We start from the raw sequence: 24,448 nt of genomic DNA, 5'->3' as shown, positions 1-24,448 counted from the left end.
GTTTCCTATCTGAAAAAAAAATTTTTCTTCTACACACACAGACACACACACACACACACACACACACACACACACTGTGTTTTAGAGAAAATCTGTAAAAAGATTTAGAGCTAGAAGACACTCAGTAAGTAGCTGATTAAACTAAGTTTGCTGAGATTATACTCAGTAGTATCTGATGATTAAACGATCAGGTTGCAATGAAAAAATTTTATAATTCCGTTTTAATGGAATTATAGCAATTTTCTCTTTGATGCTTATAGGTGCTATCTATTTCTATTTGTAACTAGAACTCTGCGCTTCCTAGTACGGGAGATCGGTCACCCTCCAAATCTGAATTATGTAGTGTAAGAGCCAATCGGAGCGCTCTCTGGAGCAGCTCCGGACAGGCCTCTCAGGGAAGACTGGCGGAAGATGGGACTTTGATGCCATCATGCAATCGGACAAAGAAGGCCTCAATAGTTTAGGGCGGTCGAAAATTTCATCTGGGGTGCTGCGCAGTGTTAAACCTTGGCGGGACTGATTAAAACCAGAAAGTCTCTCAATCGGAAAACCTGGACGCACTGCAGAGTCCTTATTTTCTGGGACCTTGCAGAAATGGTCAGCACTTGCACCGCTACCAGTGACCAAAATGGCCGCAAAGCGCTTCGGGCGCGGGATCAGGTGATGCAGCCCGAGTCCGCTCTTTCCCACCAGCCGCTCCTCCCGCTCCACGTAGCGGTGGGTGTGGCCTGCCCTGAGGCTCTTCTCGGAGGCAGGGAAAACCTAGGGATTACACATGCGCAGTTAAGGCCCCTCAGGCCCTTCGGACCTCTTCCCCGCCCCCCGCCCCTCCCACCTCCCCGCCCCGAATTGCCGGGCGGGGCTGGGCCGAGAGTCCAGCAGCTGTGGCTGGGGCTTCAGTGACTTCCTTGTTATGAGCCTAGGCTTGGCAGTGTCCGGACTTTTAGCCCCGCTGTCCTTACCGGGATAGTCCGAGTCTAGATCGCAGCCGCAACCCTAGCGGGTCGGTTCCCCTTTCAGCACAGGTCCTTTCCCCTCACGCCCCGAGATCCCTAACATGCCCAACCCCAGCAGCACCTCCTCTCCCTACCCCCTCCCCGAGGAAATTAAGAACCTGTTGGCAGGTAAAAAGCGGGAAGGGGGCGGGTAATGTGGCGGGGGCGGGAGCGCGGGGACGGCGAGCCGGCGGGGACAGAAGCATTCGGAGTCTCTACCCTCCCTCCTGGCTCTCTGCACGCCGCCTGCCCAGTGGGAACGGGAATGGGAGTGGGGAAGTGGGATGTGAGAATGGGAGTGGGCGTGTGTGTGGAAATTTGGTGCGAGGATGGTGGGGAAGCCCTTCTTGGTGGGCTTTACTAACGCGATCAGGGTATCGTGAAGATTGTGTGTGTGTGTGCGCGCGCGCGATCAGGGTACCTTGAAGACTGTGTGTGTGTGTGTCACAGAGAGATGAGGAAGGAGAGAAGTCAAAGAACTAGTTCTTTGGTCCCTTGGCCGATGGAAGAGAAAGAGATTTCTGAGCTACAGAGGTTAGGAGTTAGGGGTTATGGGACCACAGGGTTTGTCATTTCTAAAACTCCCATTGTCTTGAACATTCAGCCCACCCATATTTGAGACTTTAAAAGGGGGCCTGACTCTCAAATGACCACTTGTCTTCAGCCTGAGTAACGTGTTACAACACAAAAGGAAGGATGTGTTAAAGTCCAGCTTCCTGTGACGATGAATTACAGTATTTCGTATTTGCACCCCCATCTTCCCCTTTTCAGTCTTGAGTGACCGTTTGTAGGAACTTAGGAATTAAAGATGCATTCTTCAAGGCTGTTACAAATCCACTGCTACTTCGTTATCTAATATGGGAGATGTATATTTTCGCTAGGGGCCAATAAAAACATATATTTCTGCACAACGTAGAAAATAAATCCTTTTCTGGGGTAGCAAAAATTTTACCTATCCTGATGCTCTGAAATTCTTCCCGTTATTCACTTTGTCATGTGTACATCAGAATTCTGAATATTGAATTTTGATCTAAAATTTTTAGTTTAAGTATCTTTCAATATTGGTCATGAAAAAGTGGGTTAAAAGTTTCTCTTAGATGCCTGTGATACAATTTGCTTATTTTAACTCTTAAAGCAATATTTAAAATGTGGCATTATATGTAGGTACTGTTAGAGCACTGTGAGACTAAATCTCTTAATATGCTGTTAGAGAAAATAAAATTAACAGTGTATGAATGCAGACATGTTTTGTGAACATGATTTCAGTGTTACGATGACTGCATTTGTTGTGGGGTAGTGATTTACTCTAAGAAATGCTTGTTAATGGGTACCATTGTGGGATATACTGAAAGAACCGTAGGGACTGAGTCAAGGCAGCTTTTATTCCATTCTATGAGAGTTTCAAGTGAGTGCTGATTTTATTTTAAAAGTTAACATGTTTGTTGTTACCATGCTGGGATTCCTTGCTTAGAATATTATTTTACCAGGTTAGAGAACTGTTTATCATAACTCTAGAGAGAAGTCACCATTTTCAGGATATTTTAGGTCTGAATTTTTGAGTTTAAGAAGTAAAGCATAGACCCCCCTGGATACATGCTTTTAAAGCTTGACAGCTCCACAGTAGACAGTTTGTAATCTGGATCCACAGGCGTAATTTGCAGATAGTATGATATATAGGTTATGAGACTCTATTTTCTGATCCCCATGGATTACAAGTATTTCATGTAGCCCTTACTTGTGTAATTTAATTGAAAGCTCAGGATTAAATAATACTTAAGTTATCTGCCATTGCTAACTTCATATATACTTTAGCCATTTCTCTGCTCTGTAGTTAGATAATACATATCTGAAATTAGCATTTCAAAAATAATCTTCTTGACATTTTCAGTATCTCACATTATTGAAGTAAATCACATATTAAAACACATGAAATATTAAGAACAACTATTAAAACATTAAACTTCTAGCAATGACAAATTTGGATTATACTGTATTTTCAAGAGGTATGGCTATGAGGAAATATAAATATCTATAATGAGATATACTTTAAATAAATGAAACAAGTGAACCAATGTTTTCCAGTTTTCTTTTTAAACTAGCCATTTGAAGAAAAGTAGTTAATGTTTTATGGCTGACTAATTAAAATCTTTGTTTTTTTGTAGAGAAGTTTTAAAGAATAAGTGAGATCAGCAGTTTTATTCACATTTCGTTTTACTCAAGTGTTTGACTAATGGGGTATGGTTAGATTTAAAACTATTAAAACTATAGGAGAAGAGTTGGCATTGGTTTGAATTTTAAAGATATTGCTGGCTCTCCTGGTTCGTTCTTTGAAACTAAGGACATGTTGGCAGTGGTGGTTGTAGTTAACAGACGAGTGCTCTTAGAATGAATGGCACTATGTTAGAATTCCAAGGCAGGAAAGATAAAGAACTAAACTTTTCAAGCATTTAAAATCCCTTCAGAAAGAAAGAATCAAAGCAAAAGATATGCCTAGAAAAAAAATGTTTGGATAGCTCCCATTATGTTCTATGTTCCCTTTATCCAAATTGTTATGTCACTCAGATGTATTGAATGTTTGACATTTCAACTACTTGATAGAGGTAGGTATCAAATGTATTCTTATCAATTTATTATTTTCTCTCTTTTATTTTTCCTTCTGATTATAGTAGTTTTAGTCTTTCTTTTCAGTGTTTGTTCCTCCTCCTTCCTATTCCTTTCCTTAAAAAATGCTGTAGAAATGCAAAAATCCATAGAGGTTATCATTCTTAGCTCACATTTGATGATGCACTTTAGAAAGTGGCTGTATAGTTTGTAGTTATTTATATTTCCATGAAATCAGTATATTCAATGTTGAAAACCTATACTTTTTATAAAAAGTGTTGAATTATTTTCTTGTTCTATGAGTAGAAAAAAACATACAGATTTTTGTTAAAAGCAAGTTGCAAACTGCCACATGCAATACAGGCAACTTTTAATTTTTTTTCCCACAGCAATGGAAGAACAAGTTTAGCTTGGATAAATAGAAACAAAGGATAATCCCAAATTTTTTCCATATAATCTTCTCCCATGTCCAAATATTTTGACTAGGATGAACAGCAAGAATAATCTTGATTTATGTGAGTTTTTCCTCCAGGCAGGCAAGAAAGTGAGAGGAATTAACCACCCTCCCCCCACCCCACCCCCAATCTTGTTTAATCTCCCTTTGAATACTGGTCTGTTCCTGGTTTGCAGTCTGATATTCTCATTCATTTGTATTAAGACAGCACATTTAAAAAGGAAACTGTAGGAAAATGCTAGTTTCTTTTTATTGAGATAGAAAGTGAAACCAATGTTGAAGGAAGAAAATGGTGGTTGTCAGTATGTACTCTGAAAAAAATCAAACCCATAACAAGAGCGGTGTCTGCAAAGTGACCCTGAGAGTTTGTTCACTTGGCAGTCTTGATTAGAAATATTGCATTTTCCTCTATTGGGAATTTCTAGGACATTTTAAAAAACCTTCACACATAATTGATAATCCCTTTAGGGACACTAGATAAGTAATGCAATTCAGCTGAGATAGAGGTAGACTTTTTTTTTTCTTTCTTTCTTTTTGAATGCTAAGAATACTATGGTTTGATTTCTACCTGTCAAGTTCCATTTACAATTTGGTGAACATTTTGGTTTGTTTGTCTTCTGAAACTCATTTATAGTATATCTCATGCCCCCTAACTTCCTTTTGGGGCATTGGTCAAGTATGTAAAGGGAAGAGTGCCACCTACTGAGTCACCAATGGTCACCTACTTCCTTAGCACCTGGTTTTTCCTATAGAGCAAGAACAAGCCTGCCCCATTTTGACAGTAATAACTAATGAGCTTAAAGTTGATAGGAGAACATTTGATCTTACAGTGAAATCAGTCCATGACACTTCTAAGATTTCCTCTTCTAGAAGTAGGAATATATATTTGTAAATCAAGGGACGAGAAACTGATAAGTTTCTTATATGGGTCAGATACCATAGATGACTTAAGATGTGATGTTAGGAGAATTATTTGCCCATGTTAAGCATACAATATCCTACTTTTTCTTGGCAGGAATTTTTGATTGGCTTTCTTTCCCCAAGACTTTCCTTTTAAAGTATTTTCATCTCAGATTACTAAACAAAGCTCTTGATAGTATGCTTGTATGTGTGATTTTATAGTTATTCAATCCAAATTATCACTGGTTTTCTTTTAAAAAGAAATTTAAATATACTAAAAAGGAGAAGTATAAAAATTTAAAAATTTATAAATGAGTTTAGCTCTACTTTATCCAGCATTACTGGAAAGAAGGTGGAAACAAGAGTAAGAAGAGCCTCTGGTGATTTGAAACACAGTTCAGTTCTCTCATAAATTTAAGATTAAGTGTCATATATGGGTGATAAAAGTGGCATAGGCTAGTTTTTATATACTCATTATTCACTTAGTTTGTCTTTTTCAATTAAAGCCAAGTCTATCTTTTTCATTCCACTGAGTTTACATTTCTTTTTCAATCACATGGTGAACACATTACAATAGATGCTACCTAACAGTGAATATAGTGTAATATAGAAGCACTGTGGCTTCTTTGAAAATAAGATTTTGATCATTTTAAAGTGCTATTTATCAAGAGTCATCTTTTAGAAGCGAAAAATGTTCATCTCTATTCTTCAGCAGTCCAGTTTTCTATCAAAATAAATCATTTAGCCTCCAAAGCCAATTTTGAAAATTTTGTCAGATGAATGGATGGTAAGACTCAGGTATACTTTACTTATCATACTGTGAGAACTTCTTGTGCTTGCTCATGTCCCTTTTTCCATGTTTGAAAAGTCCACAGTTCAACCATGACCTATAAAAGTGCTTGGGTAATCAAGAGAAAGACACTTACTAGACAAATCAATAACTTTTCAATGAGCCATTTCCCAACTTTGGGCATTGAGCTTAATTGGTCTACATGTACCCGGTTTTAACAGATTTTATGTTTTCACCAGTGTGTGTTTTGTGAGACCATACCCTTTTTTTACCAGAGATGAAAAGCTTCTCTTTTTGTTTTGGTGCCAACTTCAATTCTAGGCTGGAATTCTTAGCACATTAAGTTTAGTGATAGCACTTCAGTGAATACTAAGTGGAACTTGGCCCAATTCATAAAGTAGAGTAAGTTGTGGAATTAAGTAGTGAAGCCATCTGGGGCGTGGGGGTATGGTTTGATTGGTTTCACACTCATTTTGTTGATACGGGGCTGAGCACATGGTGGTGGATTCACTCTAATTCTTGCCTCTCTCTTCTATACAGTTCAGGCCATCACAGAGGGTGTGTGTGTGTGTGTGTGTGTGTGTGTGTGTCTGCACACTTGCTTGCCTGCCCAGGGAGGTGAAGTATTGGTTGACTGGGGGGACTAGGCAAAAGACACACCAGGTGTTACCTCTGTGACTTGTTTACACTCACCAGCCTGGAAGTCATTCCAGGCTGTTTGCTGGTGGAGGATGTGAAGGCAAGTGGTCAAACCTGGCTTTGTTTAAGAGTAGGAACCTATGCTATGTACTCAGCTTGGAGAAGTTGACAGTTTATAGTTGGCAAGAATTTAAAAACTGTTATAGCCTCGTTTGGTTTCACTTTTTCACTCTGTAATCAGTATGGAAATTGGTAGTAAACTGTTAGCGTGTGTGTATTAGATACCTGTCCTAGCCTCTGGGGCGCTATGGGAAGATAAGTGGCAGTTTTTCTAGGGGGTCGTATGTACAAGAAAAGAAAGAAGAAGAAGAAAAAAAAGGAAAGTTGGAGTACCATGGTTTGGTATATGTTAAGTATTTGGTGTGTGTTAAGTATTTGCCTGTTAGAGATTGAGATGATTATTGAGAGGTTTCTTACTTAAACTTGTTTGAGGGTTGCTGAGCCAAGACATGATTTCATCTTTTAATTCTGTTTTCAGACCTTAACATTTATCTACAGAGCAGTCGCAAATCAGATTATTTTCAGCGGCCCTCTCCCCCGTATCTTTACAGTTATACTAGGAGATCAGGTTTAGTCTTGACGGTGTTAAGGTATAACAGGACCAAAAATCACCACCACATTTGTATTCGCTGAGTAACTTTTTCCTTGATGATGACTTGGGGACAGAAGCGGATGGAGATGGGGTTATATGCAGGCGGCGCTGACCTGCGGTCTAGGTGATTGCGCAGAGCGGCGATAGGGGTTGACCCGGTGTTTAGTGGGCGCCGGAACTGCGCTTTCTCCACGTGGCCGGGTGGGTCCCTAAGCGTCTCCTCTCCCGCGGAGTACGCGAGTGAGCCAAGATTTCCTCCGCTGAGAATGAGGAATTCATTCTATCGAACTCACTAGGCCAATAGGCCAGCGAAGACGCAGGCTGACCTTTTCTTGTAATCGAATTACGGCTGTTCCCCGAATTACAGGCAGTCTGGAGTCGGTGAAATCTACATATTAACAGAGGGACACGACCCCTAAAGGAAGGCAGGAGAGGGGTTGCTAGTTTACCGTTTGCAAGGCTATTCGGAGCACAATAAAAAGCTTCAGATCTCTTCCAACCTGCCAGAGAAGTGCTTGATTCGCTTAGGACTTTTATTGATGGCTTTTGAAATACAACCCTGGCTCTGAGCTACAAAGTCACAGATCCAGTCCCATTTGTCTAGCGAGAGCGCTGCCCCAAACCAGTGCTCTCTGCTCCCAGCTCTGATGACGGGAACCCTGGGGCTTAACATTCCCAGTGTCTCGGACTGCGGAGCTCAAGCATCTCATGGTGAAGCCGGAGTAACTTCTCAGCACCCATTCTGTCTTTGCGCTGTGGGAGCGGGTCGGTGGTCGGCGAAGGCCGTGGGCACGTCCACGGGGTCGCCTGTGTCTGCGAGAGGCTGGTTTAGTTCGATTTCAAAATAAATGGGCACTGTATGGATTTTCAGAAAGAAAAAACATTTTTTTCAAAAACTTGAAGACCAGTTGAGTTTGTGGGCACCAACAAACTAAGACTATTGCAGGAATCACTTCCACTTTGAAGTTCTTACTTGGTTTAAAAAAAAAGTAGAAAAAAAGGGGGGGGGCAAAAAAAACAAAGCAGGTTCTATGCTTTTCATATCTCCTTTGTGAAGTAATCTTAAAAATATCAATGTTTATTAAATCTTTTTTTGTTGCCGTAAACCGTTTTTCTGGCATAAGGTTAGGAATAAATACATTGACTACTCTAAAAATACAGAATTTTCCCCTTGAGCAATCTCTGAATCGCCTCCCCCTAAGAAAATAAACGAGGCATATTCTTCGTGCAGTCTCACACTCTTTCAACAAGTATTTCTTCATAAAATAGCATAGCCTCAATAATTAAAAAAAATTTTTTGGCACTGTTAGGAAACACTATACAGAACGTTACAGCTTTTTGTTTTCTGAGTTTTTATAGAACTGAAAAGACCTTGTAAAGGAATAACTCTTGGGCTGCACTTTGTTCTGTTATTGCTTCCGGAGATAGAAAATAGATCCCGTTTGTTTAAACTTGGATTGTATAATGAAAATGTAAAATAGGCAATTAAATACTCGTGTGGATGAGGAAATTAAAGACAAATACTGAGTGAAAGTTTAAAGTAAGCACACTATTTACCAGTCATTATGTCAGTGATTCTCCCGAGTACTGAGTATACTTGGAGTAAGAGGTGCTACTTCTCTTACTTCACTTTCTTAGTAGATTTATTGGAGTCATCTCAGAGGAGCCAATGATTTTTTCCATTTCAGCTAATAATCTGAATGTCCAGAGGTTGCTCACTCCTCTGGGTACAAAATTTAGAGTTGGGAAGAAAGTGCTTTTTTATAAGTCTGGTGGTTTTGAACTCATTTAAAGGTGTGGGTCTAATTTGCACTGGTACTGGATTACGTCTCCATGTCCTCCTCCTCAAAACATGGACAGCTCAAGGAAAGAGAAGCTGTGACATTTTGCTTTTGTTTTTTTAGACACTTTTAACATGTCAGTAATGGACTTCAAACCAGAGAGCTATTAAAAAAAAAATTATTCCAAGACTAAATTTTAATTATTTCACTTGTCATATTGATTTATTGAAAACTCACCTTTACATAATTTATTACGAGTGTGTAGAATAACAGTTTAATCAGCTTTGCTCATTGGATCAAGGTCTTTTGTAATCAAGAATTTAAAATCAATTGTAACATCTATTTCAAATACTAGGTTTTAACTTGCTAATTATAAGTATAGTTGAAAGACAATTTGTTATACTGCTTTGAATTGACTAAATATAATATTATTTTATGTTTTGATAACATCTTTTTATCACTGTGAATTAGGAGACAAATTAGTTAAATAAAAAGAAAATAGAACATATACACATCTCTTCAATATGAAATATGGGTGGTTTATAGGCATACCTACTGAAAAAATTTTAATGGTATCCTCTATATTAAATATCTCATTTGAAATTCTGATCATAAAGTTGTATAGTATTTCATGAACAATAAGAGTAAGGCCATTATAAAATCAAACCAGTAAGAATTTGATGGCATTGCATATTAGAATTAGAAAGCAGCATAAAAGTTTATTAAATTAAAAAAAGAAGGCTATGTGAAAATGTTGCATGAGGCCATAGAAATCTTTTCTCTTGGTTACTATATTTTAAAATAGTAATTAGCCTCCAATTAAAATAAATAAATTTAAAAAAATAGTGGATAAATCTATTTTGCCACTTTTTCCTTTATTTAGAGAGTATTTCCAGGTAGTAATGCCAAGACAGGATGCAGGAGCACACAAAACCACGCAACTGATTATCTTTTTTATTTGAGAATAGCTGGCCAGAGTGGGTGGGGCAGGTAGGAACCTAAGAGGAGGGTTTGATTTGGAAATCTTGGCTAGAATAAGGGATTTTTTTTTTTTTCCCTTTAAAGTGGTTAACCATGACATATGACTGAAAATTGATTACACTGGGAAAAGCAGCCTTTGCCAGAGACATTAGCTTTTATTGATATAATATTGTGAATGACCTGTTCATACAGGAACTTACAAAATACTATAAAATGATAGTAACATATGCATGTAAACTCTGTGCTTGCTTTTATACAAGAGAATTTGTTTATGGGGCACCATAGTTTATTAAAACTTGCATGTTTCTTCCTTGTTTAATGATGCCAAACTTTCAAATAGCATTGGCTGTGCTAAGCATAAGTAGAACATACACATTTTATTAGCTAAGTGGCGAACAGATTTGTCCAATTTAGTATTTGAAGCATACTTCAACTGTTATGCTTTGGATTGATAAATAACTGTAACAAATTGTACAGATATTAACACTTATGGGTAGAAACAATCATTATCCTATTTGTCTTCACAAAAAAATGATTCTTTCCTATAATTTGTGTCCTTTTTCTTATATTTCATGGTTTAGATGTTGAAACATTTGTAGCAGACATACTGAGAGGGGAAAATTTATCCAAGAAAGCAAAGGAAAAGAGAGACTCCCTTGTTAAGAAGATAAAAGATATAAAGTCTATGTAAGTCACTTACTTGCCTTTTATTACTTTTTTCTTACGTAGAATAAATGTAATTAACATTTTAATGAAGGACTGATAATTGTGGAATTAAATTTTTTAGATTCTAATCGAAGTATTTTAAAGGACAAACTATATTTCTACTATAATAATATTTAAAAACAGATATGCTTATCATAATACCCTATTTTGTGAAGGTTCTTGATTATCTATTTTCCTAAGTATTTTTGCAAAATCCAACTGTTCATTTTGATTATTTGAGAAAATATTTGGTTTCACTGATAAGGTTTAGGTAGGTTGAGAATTTTAACATGAATATGGAAAATACCTCCAGATACTCAAATGAATAAATGTAATTTAAGTCGTATATATTAACAATATATTCTAATTTTACTACTGTAACTTGAGTCTTTAAAAATATTTTTAGTATAAATTCACTAGCCTTTTGGAATTACCATTTCAAGATAGGAAGTAGTTTTTTTCTTTAAATATATATTCATAGTATAGATTTTAAAATAGATTTGAATCACTGCCACTGATTAGATCTTGTTTTGATTTGTTAACCTTTATTTTAAAATATAATATTATTGCTTTCTTTTACAGTTATCTTCAGGAATCTCAAGACAAAGGTAAATTTTCAAGTTTTGTGAAACCTGTCATTTTTTTTCCCTTGCAAAGATTTTCAATAGGAAAATCTGACACATGCTGAAATTTGATAGTTGGAATCAAAATTTAAATTTCCATGTTGTATACCTAGACTTTCAAGATGAGAGTGCTAGCTCCCCCTGCTGAGAATAAAATTAAAAAGCTTATCTAGAATCTACCCTGCACAGTCCTTTGATACAGAAATCTGTGTTTAACATTCTTAGGTGTTGTGGTTCTTAGGGTTCACTGTGGCAGAAATTTGTTAAGAAAGTTATATACCTTCAGTTATACATGGAAGACTTTGGTGAGGCAGAGGGAAGATATCAACCCAAAGCCATTTAATCCTATAAGGATTACTTTATAGTGGTGATGGGAGCAGGAGGGCCTGTGGCTGAGTGCTCATAGCTGACATTTCTAAAGGACAATTGTTTTGAAAACTTATCAATTTTTGTTTGAGAACGTGAGTAAAATCTGTTTCACATGCTAGTTTTTATTATTCTTGTTTCTTTTGAGATGAATAAACGTATGCAATAGACATTTTCAAAGAAGGTAATTCAGTTTCCTTTTTTGGAAATATGTGAGAGTGCTGGTAAGCTGATTGTCTTCCTTTAGATTTGAGAGACAGCTGCTGAGTGTACTGAAAACCAAGTTTAGAAAGGCGTAGGATGTCTCTACCTTTGACGTCTTCAGTTCTGTAAGAGAAACTTGGTTTGGCCCTTACTTCCATGATGCTAATTCGTGGGTCATGACCTGAAGCCTGTGGATGCTGGTATGAGGGTCAAAACATGAGGTCAGTTAACTATGTGGAGCTAGGCTCTGGGTTTGGGAGGAGCAGTGTGGCATCTTCTAACCGGGGTTAGTTAGCAGATACCACAGAGTAACTTATATCTCTGCTAACTGATAAGTGAGAGAGTAATGACAGTTTCAATAAACCAAGTACTTAAGCAGACAAACCTAAAATCAAACAGTTAAAAGGAAGCCACAGTTTCTTTTCACATTGTCATTAAGATTGTTTTTTTTCCATGTTAAATTTTTAGACATTATTAAATAAAGGGAAGAACAGGAAACTTCCTCTCTCCACAAATGCCTACTTATTTGTACTCTACAATGAATCCTAAACTGTGGGTTTAATCATGTTGCATTTTGCTTAGTTGAGTATAGAAATAATGCATTTATGCATTTTAATTATGATAACTTTTATACAAAGCACCATTTATAGGGTAATATTACATATCAGATTCTGCCTTTTTTCTTAAAATACACGTTTTGTTCTAGTGACTTTTGGACTCTCATTGTGACTTCATTATTTGTACATTAAACATTTTTAAGCTAAGAAAATGTGAGAGTATAAAGTCATTGCAGAATTGCATATGATTCAATAATGGGATAGGAATTTTCCCTTTGGTATTCTCGTTTAGGACTTGTTCAGGTGTGTGGATATTAAAATTACATTACTGAGATACATTCTTTGTCTCTAAAGAGAATGGAGGTTTATATAGTATTTGATAAAAATTGAAAAATGAGCCTAGAATACGAGTTCAAATAACACAGAATTCAGAGATTCCCCATAATCATTTTCCTCTGAATAAGTCATTTGTAGTTCAATACTGCTGTATTGAGTTAACTAATCACCAAGAGTGCCTGCTCAAAAGTAAGCCTGTGGATAAATTAGATCTATACCTTGGAGAAATATGAGAAGCTAAGTAATTTTATGCCATTCTACCCTTAAAGTATAATTCAGCTGTTCTAAAAAGACTACGCGTGTCGTTTGTTAGAAATATTAAAGGGATGTTAGTACAGGCTTAGTTGTTGAATAAGCAGTTGTTCAAAATACATCTTTTTTTGAAAATAAGAATTTATTAATAGATCTCTGTACTGAATAAATTTAGTTCATCTAAGTATATTTTGATAATGCTGCTTTTCTTCTTTTTCCTTACATTTTCTTCTTGAGGTTTTTGGATTGTCTTTATCCAAGGAGACCTGGGCAGAATTCCTTTTGGCTGTTTCCTCTCTCTCAGGTCAATATGGGGTCACAGTGAAGTGACCAGAGGCTGTTTTCCTCCTTTTTTACCTTTATACTCCTATTTGTTTCACGTACTGTTTTTTACATGATGGTTAAGTACCATTTTAATAATATTGGGAGAAAAAAGGACTTGGAAGAACATTCTTAAATAAAGTGAATTAATTCACTTTACTTTATTCATCTTGAATAAATGATTTGTTACTTTCTCTAATGTACACAGATGTCTGTCATCCTTCCTTGCTTTCCTCTCACATCTCTTCTTATAACCTTTAGATATTGTCCATGACATAACTATCTAACCATAGTCCTTTATTCTTTGTTGCAATATAGCCTTGTAATATAAAGTATACTCCTAAATATAGGCTTCATGCCCTAGAATTATGTTAATTTTAGAATTGTGATTGTTTTAGAATTTGTTTTCTATCACATGACAAGGTCATAGCACTCTTAAATGTCACTTGAAATACGTTACTACTTGAGTAAACAGTGTTGTTGACTGAGTATAAAATAGAATTTTCTAATACATATTAGGTATATAATAAAAAAGTTTTACTTGTGGTTGTATCTTGTCCTTATATCAGGCTTGTTTTACTCCAGTGATGATTTTGGTATTATTATTTTCTTTTCAGAATGATTAAGATAATGTGAAGATAGCTATGCATGGCACATAGTGTTCAATGTTATATTAATGTGTACTCTCAGATTCAACTTCATTATCAAGAAGATTTAGTAAATCTTGATTTATAATTCAATCTTTAAATAAATTTCAAGGAAACCATAAATTACTAAAAGAAGGGCATGCATTATTAACATGAGACAAATATTTTCAAGAGAATATTTTTCCAATATTGATGTCAACAGCTTTAAAAAATGTGAATATATTGTTTTCAATTCCCTTTAGATGTTATAACTAAAAACTCATTTTCTCCTTTAAAATATTTTTCTTTAAATTAAAACTATTTAGTGGATTTTGTCCTAAAACTCCATTGATGTTGAATATGAATAGATTTACTGAGAAAGCAACTTTCTTTGACTTCATTGGTATTATTGTTTATTAATAGACTAAACTGCTTCTTTGAGTAACAAGGCATTTAGGTAAGAAGGGACCCATTTTAGTTGGTTCTGATGGAATCCTTGAGAACAGCAGAAGAGTCATTTTGGATCATGTTAAATTTCCTTACTTTTACCCTTCCTAACATAGTATATGTTCTGTTGAAAGTTAGCTCCCCAGTGAAATCTGCACAAATATCTTGCAGCTCTTCCACCCCATCTCTGGCCTTATACAAATGTGTTAAGCATATTTGAGTTTGGGGGCCTATAGCAGTAGAAGTGTATTTCAAGGTAGTGCTTGAGGAATGGTACCCTTCCTTTAAAACTGCCTCATATTTGCATGCTATAAATTAGCCCTTGTGTGGTAGGAGAGTTGTGGAGTGAATCTTACTTGTGGTGAATCAAATCTTCCAAATTTTCAAGAATTAAACTACAGATTCCCTTAAGAAGTGACAAGTTAAATGCTTAATTATGTCTATTTAGCTATGTATTATTACTTGAGAAATTATTTTGGACACATGAACTAAGTAGAACATTAGAAATTAATATTTTTCATTCAAGTAATTTCCTCCACCAAGTTGTTTTTCATTTTCTATGAAAGGGAATGGTTATCATCTGAATTTTAGATATGTTATTTAGTTTAATGTTTACCTGATTACATCTAAAACAGGAGTATATTTGCTAAAACAAGCTGTAGATTGGTTAAATCACCTTTCGTGGTGGGAGAGATCATGACTGTTCATGAGCTTTTATCTCAAGGCATTTAGGAAAACATTAATTAATCATGGAGCTATATTAAAAAGAAGGGGTAATAGTAATTTGAAACCAACTATTAAAAATTTAAAAATGTTTTCCAAAGAAATATGTTGCTGTGGTACGATTAAGCCCTGATTTTGCTGTGTTGTTTAACTCACCAATGAAATTGTAGGATGAGACGTCTTGGATCATTGTCTTTTAGATTGTTAACTTTGTATCGTTAATTAAACTTTTGAAAGTTGTGGGATAAATCAAATGCTTTTCTAGGGAAACAAGAAACAGTATTAATGAGCAACAACCCTATAATTATCCTTCTGAGTACATAACAGGGACACATTCATGTCTTTTCTTTGCGCAATAACTTTTACAAAGAAGTATTTTTAAACTGATCATTAATTTTATGACCATAGAAATGAGATGCAAAATTTATGCTGTTGTCATTGGCACAGGCTCAAGGCACCACTGACATTATGTGTGATTGTAATAGAATGGCTGCCAACTAATGATTCTGTAGACATTTCATTTGAGCAAGCTTTTCTTTTAGATGTCTGATTAGCTGTAATGCTTTCAATTATGTCTGTAAATTGTATTGGATACGTTTACCTGATGCTCATTGTTGCTTTGGAGTTCAGTTTCTATTACACAAACACAAGTTGAACATTTTCCTTTTAATTTATCGAAGTCTTTGTAGGTATAGCTGCAAGTACTCAGCCCCTGGGGAGAAAAAATGCTTTGTACTACTCAACAGCGACCCCTGTGTTCAATTAAGGCCCCTTATAATATAGCTGTTCTTTGTTGAGTTGAAAAAAATTAGAGTCAGGGAAAAGGGGTGCATCATCACTGGAAGAACAGTAACATGAAGACCATTTTGAAAAATGATGTATCTTTTCAACTGCATGCAAGTTAAAGAGGGAATAACCCTGTACAGATACCACAGAGATTCATCTTTACTTTCTGAATTAAATTCAAGGGAAGCTTAAAATAGGGGGGAAGGGGGCTGGGAGGGAAGAAATAAGGCCAATAGCAGTATGTAATGTATTTTTGTCTTAGATAAATATAAATGTCGTAGTAATTAAAAAAACCAACCTATGAGATGAACTGCAGTTCTTAGAATGGGGAAATTGAAGATAATGTCACTTTACAATCCAAAGACTGTTCTAAAAAAAAAAAACCACAAAAATAAAACCTACAGAGGTCTTTAACATGTCAGTGACTCATTTGTGTAGAATATTCTTCCCTTATATTAAATATTATTGTATTTATAGCTTTAATAGTGATCTTTTTGCTGTGTGTTTGTGTACATATATGGATATATACACAAAATATACAATGGATATTATCCAAGGATAATAAACTAATTCTGATTTTTTAAAACTTAAAATTTTTTATTTCCACATAGAATTTAATAGATTTAAGCCTGAGCATCTGAATTTTTAAAAAGATTCTTTCCATGAATCATTAGCTTTATTGTCATATTTATATATTCTTAATAGTGTAATGTGCTAACTGCTAAGTTATGGTGATGTGGTTGAAATGTCCTAATATTTTTTTTCACAGCAAGATTTATAGTTTATGATATGAAATACCTTAGAAAATGTATAACATAAAAATTCTTACTTTGTTAGGAGTAGAAGGATATGCTAATAATCCTGAACAGTTGAGAATTTTGTGATCTTTACAACTGTGTATTCCATGAGTTATCATTTCACGTTCAAACATATTTTTACTAGATTTTTATGAGGTTCTATCTTACCTCATATTTTAAATCAGATCACTCTTCATTCCATAAGAGAAATATTATAAAGGATCACTGAATGTTCTGAGACGTACTTTGATCATCTTGAAAGAAAGATAAATTAAGATCTGAAGAAAGAGCAGTATTTGTACATGTGTCTTGGAATTTTAATTGGGAAAGAAGCATCACCATGTATGTGCACGTAATGGTGTAATCACTAAAGACAATAAGGTAGTCATCTCTGTAGTCTGCTCTTATTGTCTTGGTGAGAGATGTCCTTATCTTTACTTTCAGGGTAGGGATGATAAATGTTGATAAAATGTCAGAATTTTAAGAAAATAGATACGAATATTGATTTTTATTATTTTGAAAGTATTGTCTTGAAAGAGGCTATTTTCTCTACCAAAACATGGTGAAAGTAGGGTGTAACTCATCAGAAGGATGTCAGAGAATACAGACATCATTTTGGAGAGCCCAGTAGCTTTAATCTGGATCTGCCCAGCAACTGTGATCTAAAAAGTGATACTGTAGGCACTCGAGGGTTGGTTTTTAGGTTTTCTCTTGAATTTCTAACAAGTAGCTTGAATTGTTAACAAATCATTGATATGGTATTAAGCATACTTTTTTCTTTCTTGTTGAATAGGGATGAAGAATGAGTGATTAGGTATGGCTAGTATATAGTAAATGATTGAATCACTCTTTTAAAAAATTATTCTAAATGAGTATATGAAAAACTCAAACCACGTGATTTTATTGTGGAGATTAAATGACTTCACCCAATCAGCCTAAGGTTTGGAAATCATCTAGAAACCTAGCTAGAATATGAAAAAATAGCATATCACTGAATGAAAAATTGAAAGTGTCTAGTTTGTAAATCACCTTGTCTGAATTTAAAGGTTTATATGGATTTTAAAGCAGTTTTTCTGTAAAAGATTCCTGCTCTTAAAAATGCAACTGAGTATCTTTAATCTGTTCAAATGTAATTGTGTGATTTTTACTGAAAATGTAAAATGTTCATATGGCTTTAATTTATCAATTTCTCATCATCATTTTTCCAGTTATTGAGTAGGTAAATGGAATTAACTGAATTATTTTTTCTTGTGCTTGCCATGATTTTTTTGGTTGCCGTTATTGTTATTTTGGTTTTGTTTGTTTTGGATACACACCATGTTTTAACCTGTTTCTAGTAGTTTATATTCATCTTTGTAGAGACCATAATAATTTTGTAACTTGTACCCTTTTGTAACAGAAAGAAGCAGTTGTATACTGACTTTCAAAAACTTTTACTTTTATCTAAATTACAACAGATATACATTAAAATAGGATCTGTTTTTACCTAGTTCAAAAAGTTTTCTTTGTTCTTCCATGAGAGTGACTGAATTTAGTAGTACCATTTGCCTCTTTGACAAAGTAACACTTTTTAAAGCTGGCTAAATTATAAAAGACTTTTCCCTGATTCTTTTCTGTTTTTTTAAATTTACTTTTTATTTTATATTGGGGTATAGTTGATTTACAGTGTCATGTCAGTTTCAGGTGTACAGCAGAGTGGTTCAGTTATAATGTGCATCCATTCTTTTATCTCTGATTCTTTTATAGGTGATGCAGAAGATGGAGAAGAATACGATGACCCTTTTGCTGGGCCTCCAGACACTGTTTCATTAGCCTCAGAAAGATATGATAAAGATGATGAAGCTCCCTCTGATGGTATGTTACATTTTTCCGTAGACTATACCTCTTGACACTCTTAACACAGAACAATGCAATATGTAAAGGTGGTGATCTTCTCAGAAAGCAGATAAACACAGAAGCTGCAGTTAACTTACCTTTACCAGAACCTTTTAAGGAACAGAAGAGCTCTCTCTAGTGGTTTTCCTAAGTATGTAGTTCCTTCTTCTCCTAGAAAATTTTCTTTACTTGAATTTTAAGGAGAGTACTTGTATCATATCATCATATAAATATTATTAGTATACTTGTTGGTTAATTTAATATTATCAGATTCTTGCTTAATTTTATTGGGCTGCTTAATGGCTTGTTGTATTATTTATTTTATAAATAATGAAAAAGATTTTTGATCTCTTTTTTCCTGAAAACTTCATACAAAATGAGTTCATAAAATATTAAATTAATTATTCCTACATTGCCTTCTCTCATCGAGATAAGTTTTCATCGAATCCTTCTTTTATATACATTTTCATTTTTCTAATTATCATCTAAAAATATCCCATATTATACAGTAATATTATAGTATTTTGTATTAAATGAAATGGTAATAAAATTGATTCTTTATCTCTTAGTAATTTTTTAAAACTTCCAAAGTTATGAAACTTGTTTTTACCGTAGCATGTACTTTGTTGTGCCACCCAGTCGAGTGCATCTGAACTGTAGAGACCTGAGGGTGATATATAGTTACAAATTAAGAATGCATATTGATAAATTAGCCATGCATATTAATTTGTGGCACTCAAAGTTTCACACAGACATAGAAATGAATAATGCCTTCTGCCACTATATGATGATCAAACTGTGCAGTTCCATCTCTAAATACAATTGCTGAATGAAAATATGCTTCCTGCAACAGAGCACTCCACATTTTATGTTATCCAGATTATTCCCTTTGGAAACATAAATTGCTTTTATGAGGTATAAAATTATGTCTATTGCAGAACAGGGATAAGTCAAGTGCATGCATAAGTGATAAACACTCTAACCACTGATTCAGAACAACACAATCTTTTTTTTTATATTCAGAACTTTGTACAATGTGTAGCAACAATAATCATATCCATTTTGTGTCGAATTTTACATTTTGGCAAACATTTAATATCTGTTTTTAAAAGGAAAGAATTTCTTTCTCCTATAGGTTCTATTTTTTTTAATGCATATTTCTCTTCAGTTACACTTAGTATATGAAACAGAGCATTACCCTTTCTAACATATCTTCAAAAGCATTTCTACTAGAAAATGTTTATCATTGATGAAGTAATATTTTCAGGCAAAACAATGAATTATTGTTTAAGTTGAACTATTTTTCAGACACATTACAATGGTTTGTTTTGCTTTTCTGTGAAATGTAAGTATACAGAAATGAGTTTGTATATATACATATATGAAGAATATTTATCTTATGAAAATATATATACACATACAAATATATTCATAGATTATATATGCTCAGGCTTTCTCAAAATAGCATAAATATTTTGATGTACAAGAGAGCGTTATGTACCTTCTTGAAAAAATAACAACCTTAGAAATCCAACAATTAAATATCTGTGAGAGCCAGTGATTTGTTAGGAAAAGTGAATTGCTATTGTATAGTGCAATTACGTGATTATTTTTTTAATGGGTAAATAATTTATCATATGTTTGTTTTCATAACCAGATATACAGGAAATATATTAATAGCACAAGAAGATTTACCATTAAAGCATTGTCGATATTTGAATATTGTTTAATAAATTGTATTTATGTGTAACATTTGCATTTTAGCTTCTTAAATATTGCATTTTCATCAGTGTTTATATAAGCAATTCCTAGATTGAAATTTTAACTTCTGGTATTATTCATCTTTGGTATATAAACAGTGCTAGTTTTGATAATTTCATATTTTCTCCTAAGGATGTTATAAGTTAATTTTAAAACTACTACTTTAACTTTTAATTTCCACTTTAAAATATTATCTAATCATATTAGTTTTTTCTCCCTCTAACTTAGATTTTATATGTGTTCTTTTTCCTTTGCTGAATAAATTTTCCTTCATTGTGTGACCTTAGTCTAATGATATATTAATTATAAAATGATAATACATTTAACAGTAAGTGTAACTAAATTAGCATGGGTCACCAAAAGGCCTTTTGTCAAATCAGATTGTTGTTTTGTCCTTTTGACTTTTACCTTATGGTAGGCACTAAGCAAAGTATCTCAACTTTGATGGATTATAAACTCCAAATATGATATGTATTTTTCATAATGCTAATGTAATTTTCAAGGTACTGAAAAGGTCAAACCTGCACATCTCTGTGCATTCTAAGTCTGTCTTTTCCTTTAATATTTCTTTTTCTCTGTTCCTCTGGTTCAAAAGTTCACTCAGTTCCCAAATGGCTACCTAATTTTCCAGTTATTCCCTCAAGCCATATGTGTTTTGGTTTCTTTATGGTTTATTAGGTACTGTAGGAAAGTAGCATAAGTTATATCTTCTAATGAAATTCAAGCACACTTCAGTGATGCTTCGACTTGATTGCTGGTAGCAATTAAATCACAGCCAAGGAGAATAATGCATATTCTCACAAGGTCCAGACGCCCTATAGAAAGTGAAAGGGAATGAAAACAGAAAACAAAAACAAAGTCTTCAAACCCTGCCAGACACACTGTTTCCAGCCTGCCTTTTTTTTTTTTTTTATTGGCCAACTGCCTGATTGATAGCAAAATCATAACTTGCTGCATGCTAACAGGCAGAGTTCACTTGTAGGTTATTGTGAACTGATAAAGGGTTAGATGGAGTTTTGATTTTCGCATTGGACCTTGGTACACTAGATTAATGGAATTTCAATGAGCGACTAGAGTAGCCACAGCTTTGTCAGAGAAACAAATGGAGATTCTATAGTCATGTCTACTCATTAATACTAGTTGCCTGAAAGGTGTGCTGCTTCTCTATACAAAAGAGTTGATATAACTGATTTTCGAATGGTTCTTTGAAAAAAAGTACCTTATTGATGAGCAGAATTGTAACATAAATGGTGACAGATTTTGGTAAAGCTTGTAGCTTAAAAATATTGTACTTTGTAATTTTTCTTCTCTCTCTTTAGAAACACTTTTTATTTTTTGAGGGAAATACATTTCATAAATGATTTCACGACTGCTGTTAGTTTCATTTTGATTTGGTAACACTTATAAAAATTGTTTATTAGAAATTTCATTTTATTAACTTTATGCTCTTATTTTCTGATAAACTTAAGTCATAATGGTTTCTAGGCTTTTGTAGGTCACTGTTAGTTTAATGCTATCGTATGGCTGGATATATTGAAGTGTTAATAGAAATGATGCATGTCAGTAATCATATAAAACTAGAGATAATGAAACTTAAGACCTTGAAGAACATCCCTTATCATACATGTTAAAATGTTTGTTTAGGTACTAAGATAGTAGATGCAGGGTAGCTTTAGATACCATATAATGACTTGGGTTTCTGTTTTTCTATTCTGAAACCATTTTTCATTCATTTCATTATTTGTGAAAGAAAGCTTCTAACTGTGTAGCGTGGAAAGTCCCTAAGGTAAGGTGAAAGGATTCAGTGAGCTAGAAGACGTGTATTGGCTCACCCATCGATGTTAGGTCGAAGAATCCCAGTGGACATTTGTTACAAATCTGATTCAGTCCTAGACCATAATCACTTTGTGGATAGAATCTGGAACCTCTAGGGCGTGCATATAAAAAGAGACAAAATGAAGCTTAAGATAGAAAATAGTCATTCATTGTCCTAGTATTTTCTTAACTAAAAATTCCCAAGTAATAGAGGTTACTAAAAACTGTGGATATTACAAGAATATAGGTTTGTATGAAAAAATACTTGTTTAGGTATGCAACTGTTTTAAAAGTTTGGGATTGAGAAAAAAGGCTATGCTGTTTTGATCATCATTTATAATAGTAGGATATGTTTTCTCATTTTTTTGGTGTAGTTTTTCTTTAAGAAAAATCAGTATATGAAAATTTGAATTTATAAAGCATATAAATCATTTATTCCAAAGGATTGCTTTGATTAACTCTATGATGCCTATAAATAATGAACTCTCATAATGCATCTACAGCCAGCTTAGATATATACATTTCTATGTGCACAATCTAGATTTAATGTGTCAGTTTTTACACATTATACACCATCTTTTGAGGAAGATTTTTTTTAAACGTAAAGTTTAGGCATAGCACTAGTCAGGTCTTATAAAAGCCAAGCAATAGATGTGTTATTTTTCTCTGTGTTCCAATAGAATGTAAGTAATGTTTAAAACCAGGAAAAGCAAGGTTCTTTTCTATGGCCAAGAAGCCTTTGGGCTCCTGCCCAAGCAGGGATGGAATCCATACCCCCTTCAGTGGGAGTGCAGTTTTAACCACTGGACCACCAACGAAGTCCAGCAAGTTTTTTTCAGTAACTGGCCATTTAGGGCAAATGTTTTCCAACTATAGTGTCATGTGGTTTTTGATAACAAAAATCATACTAGGTAATTTAATCTAAATTTTGAGAATTTAGATTAATTTGCAACTTACACATTTCTTTGTATACATAACCTATTGTTGCACTTGTGTTTTTATTTTTTACTTTTTTTTTTTAACAATTCTGCTTATTTCTCTGTTTTTGGCTGTGCTGAGTCTTCATTGCTGTTCTCTAATTGTGGTGGATGGGCTTCTCCTTGCATGCTGTTCTCTTGTTGTGGAGCTTGGGCTCTCGGGCATGAAGGCTTTGGTAGTTGTGGCATGTGGGCTCAGGACTTGTAATGCCTGGGCTCTAGAGCACAGGCTCAATAGTTGTGGCCAGTGGGCTTAGGCTGCTCCTTGACATGTGGGATCTTCCTGAATTAAACTCCTGTCTCCTGCGCTGTCAGGTGGATTCTTTACCACTGAGCCACCAGAGAAGCCCTGGCGGTTCTTTTAATACACCATTTGCTAGCTTGTGTTATAGCAGTATAAGGACAATGATTATTTTAGTCTTCTGTAATATGTGTAGTCTAGCTTCAAGTGTTTTGGTAGAAGTGAGGGGTTAAAGTTTGGGGAAATGATAAAAAGTAGAAAAAATATTTTTACACTCAATATTGTGTGTTTGGAGATATAAAGTATTGTTGTTCGGTCACTCAGTTGTATCTGACTCTTTGCGACCCCATGGACTGTAGCATGCCAGGCTACCCTGTCCTTTACTGTCTCCTGGAGCTTGCTCAAATTCATGTCTATTGAGTCGGTAATGCCATACAACTATCTCATCCTCTGTCATCCCCTTCTCTTTTTGCCTTCAATCTTTCCCAGTATCAGGGTCTTTTCCAATGAGTCAGCGCTTCGCATCAGGTGAGCAAAGTATTGGAGTTTCAGCTTCAGTCATAAGTCCTTCTAATGAATATTCAGGACTGATTTCCTTTAGAATGGACTGGTTGGATCTCCTTGCAGTCCAAGGGACTCTCAAGAGTCTTCTCCAACACCACAGTTCAAAAGCATCAATTCTTCGGCTCTCAGCTTTCTTCACAGTCCAACTCTCACATCCATACATAGCTACTGGAAAAACCATAGCTTTGACTAGACAGACCTTTGTTGGCTAAGTGATGTCTCTGATTTTTAATATGCTGTCTAGGTTGGTCATAGCTTTTCTGCCAAGGAGCAAGTGTCTTTTACTTTCATGGCTGCAGTCACCATCTGCAGTGATTCTGGAACCCAATAAAATAAAGTCTGTCACTCTTTCCATTGTTTCCCTGTCTATTTGCCATGAAGTGATGGAACTGGCTGCCATGATCTTTGTTTTTTGAATATTGAGTTTTAAGCCAGTTTTTTTCTCTTTTACCTTCATCAAGAGGCTCTTTGGTTCCTCTTCACTTTCTGCCATAAGGGTGGTGTCATCTGCATATCTGAGGTTATTGATATTTCTCCCAGCAATCTTGGTTCTGGCTTGCCCGGCATTTCACATGATGTACTCTGCATGTAACTTAGATAAACAGGGTGACAACATACAGCCTTGATGTACTCCTTTCCCAATTTTGAACCAGTCCGTTGTTCCACACTGGTTCTACCT

At 34.9% G+C, this 24,448-nt stretch overlaps 1 protein-coding gene across 1 annotated transcript in view; it reads left to right on the top strand.

Annotated features, from left to right (window-relative positions):
• The window catches only part of SKAP2 (src kinase associated phosphoprotein 2), a 171,764-nt gene continuing 148,146 nt past the window's right edge, over positions 831–24,448 (top strand). Inside the window, exons 1-4 of the mRNA XM_013963339.2 lie at positions 831–1,124; positions 10,375–10,480; positions 11,081–11,106; positions 18,283–18,390. Of these exons, the coding sequence (XP_013818793.2) occupies positions 1,058–1,124; positions 10,375–10,480; positions 11,081–11,106; positions 18,283–18,390 (307 nt within the window). The 5' untranslated portion in view covers positions 831–1,057. The remainder of the gene's footprint in view (positions 1,125–10,374; positions 10,481–11,080; positions 11,107–18,282; positions 18,391–24,448) is intronic.

Source organism: Capra hircus, chromosome 4 (genome assembly GCF_001704415.2).
Source record: "Capra hircus breed San Clemente chromosome 4, ASM170441v1, whole genome shotgun sequence".
NCBI lineage: Eukaryota > Metazoa > Chordata > Mammalia > Artiodactyla > Bovidae > Capra > Capra hircus.
This window is presented reverse-complemented; position numbering and strand designations above follow the sequence as displayed.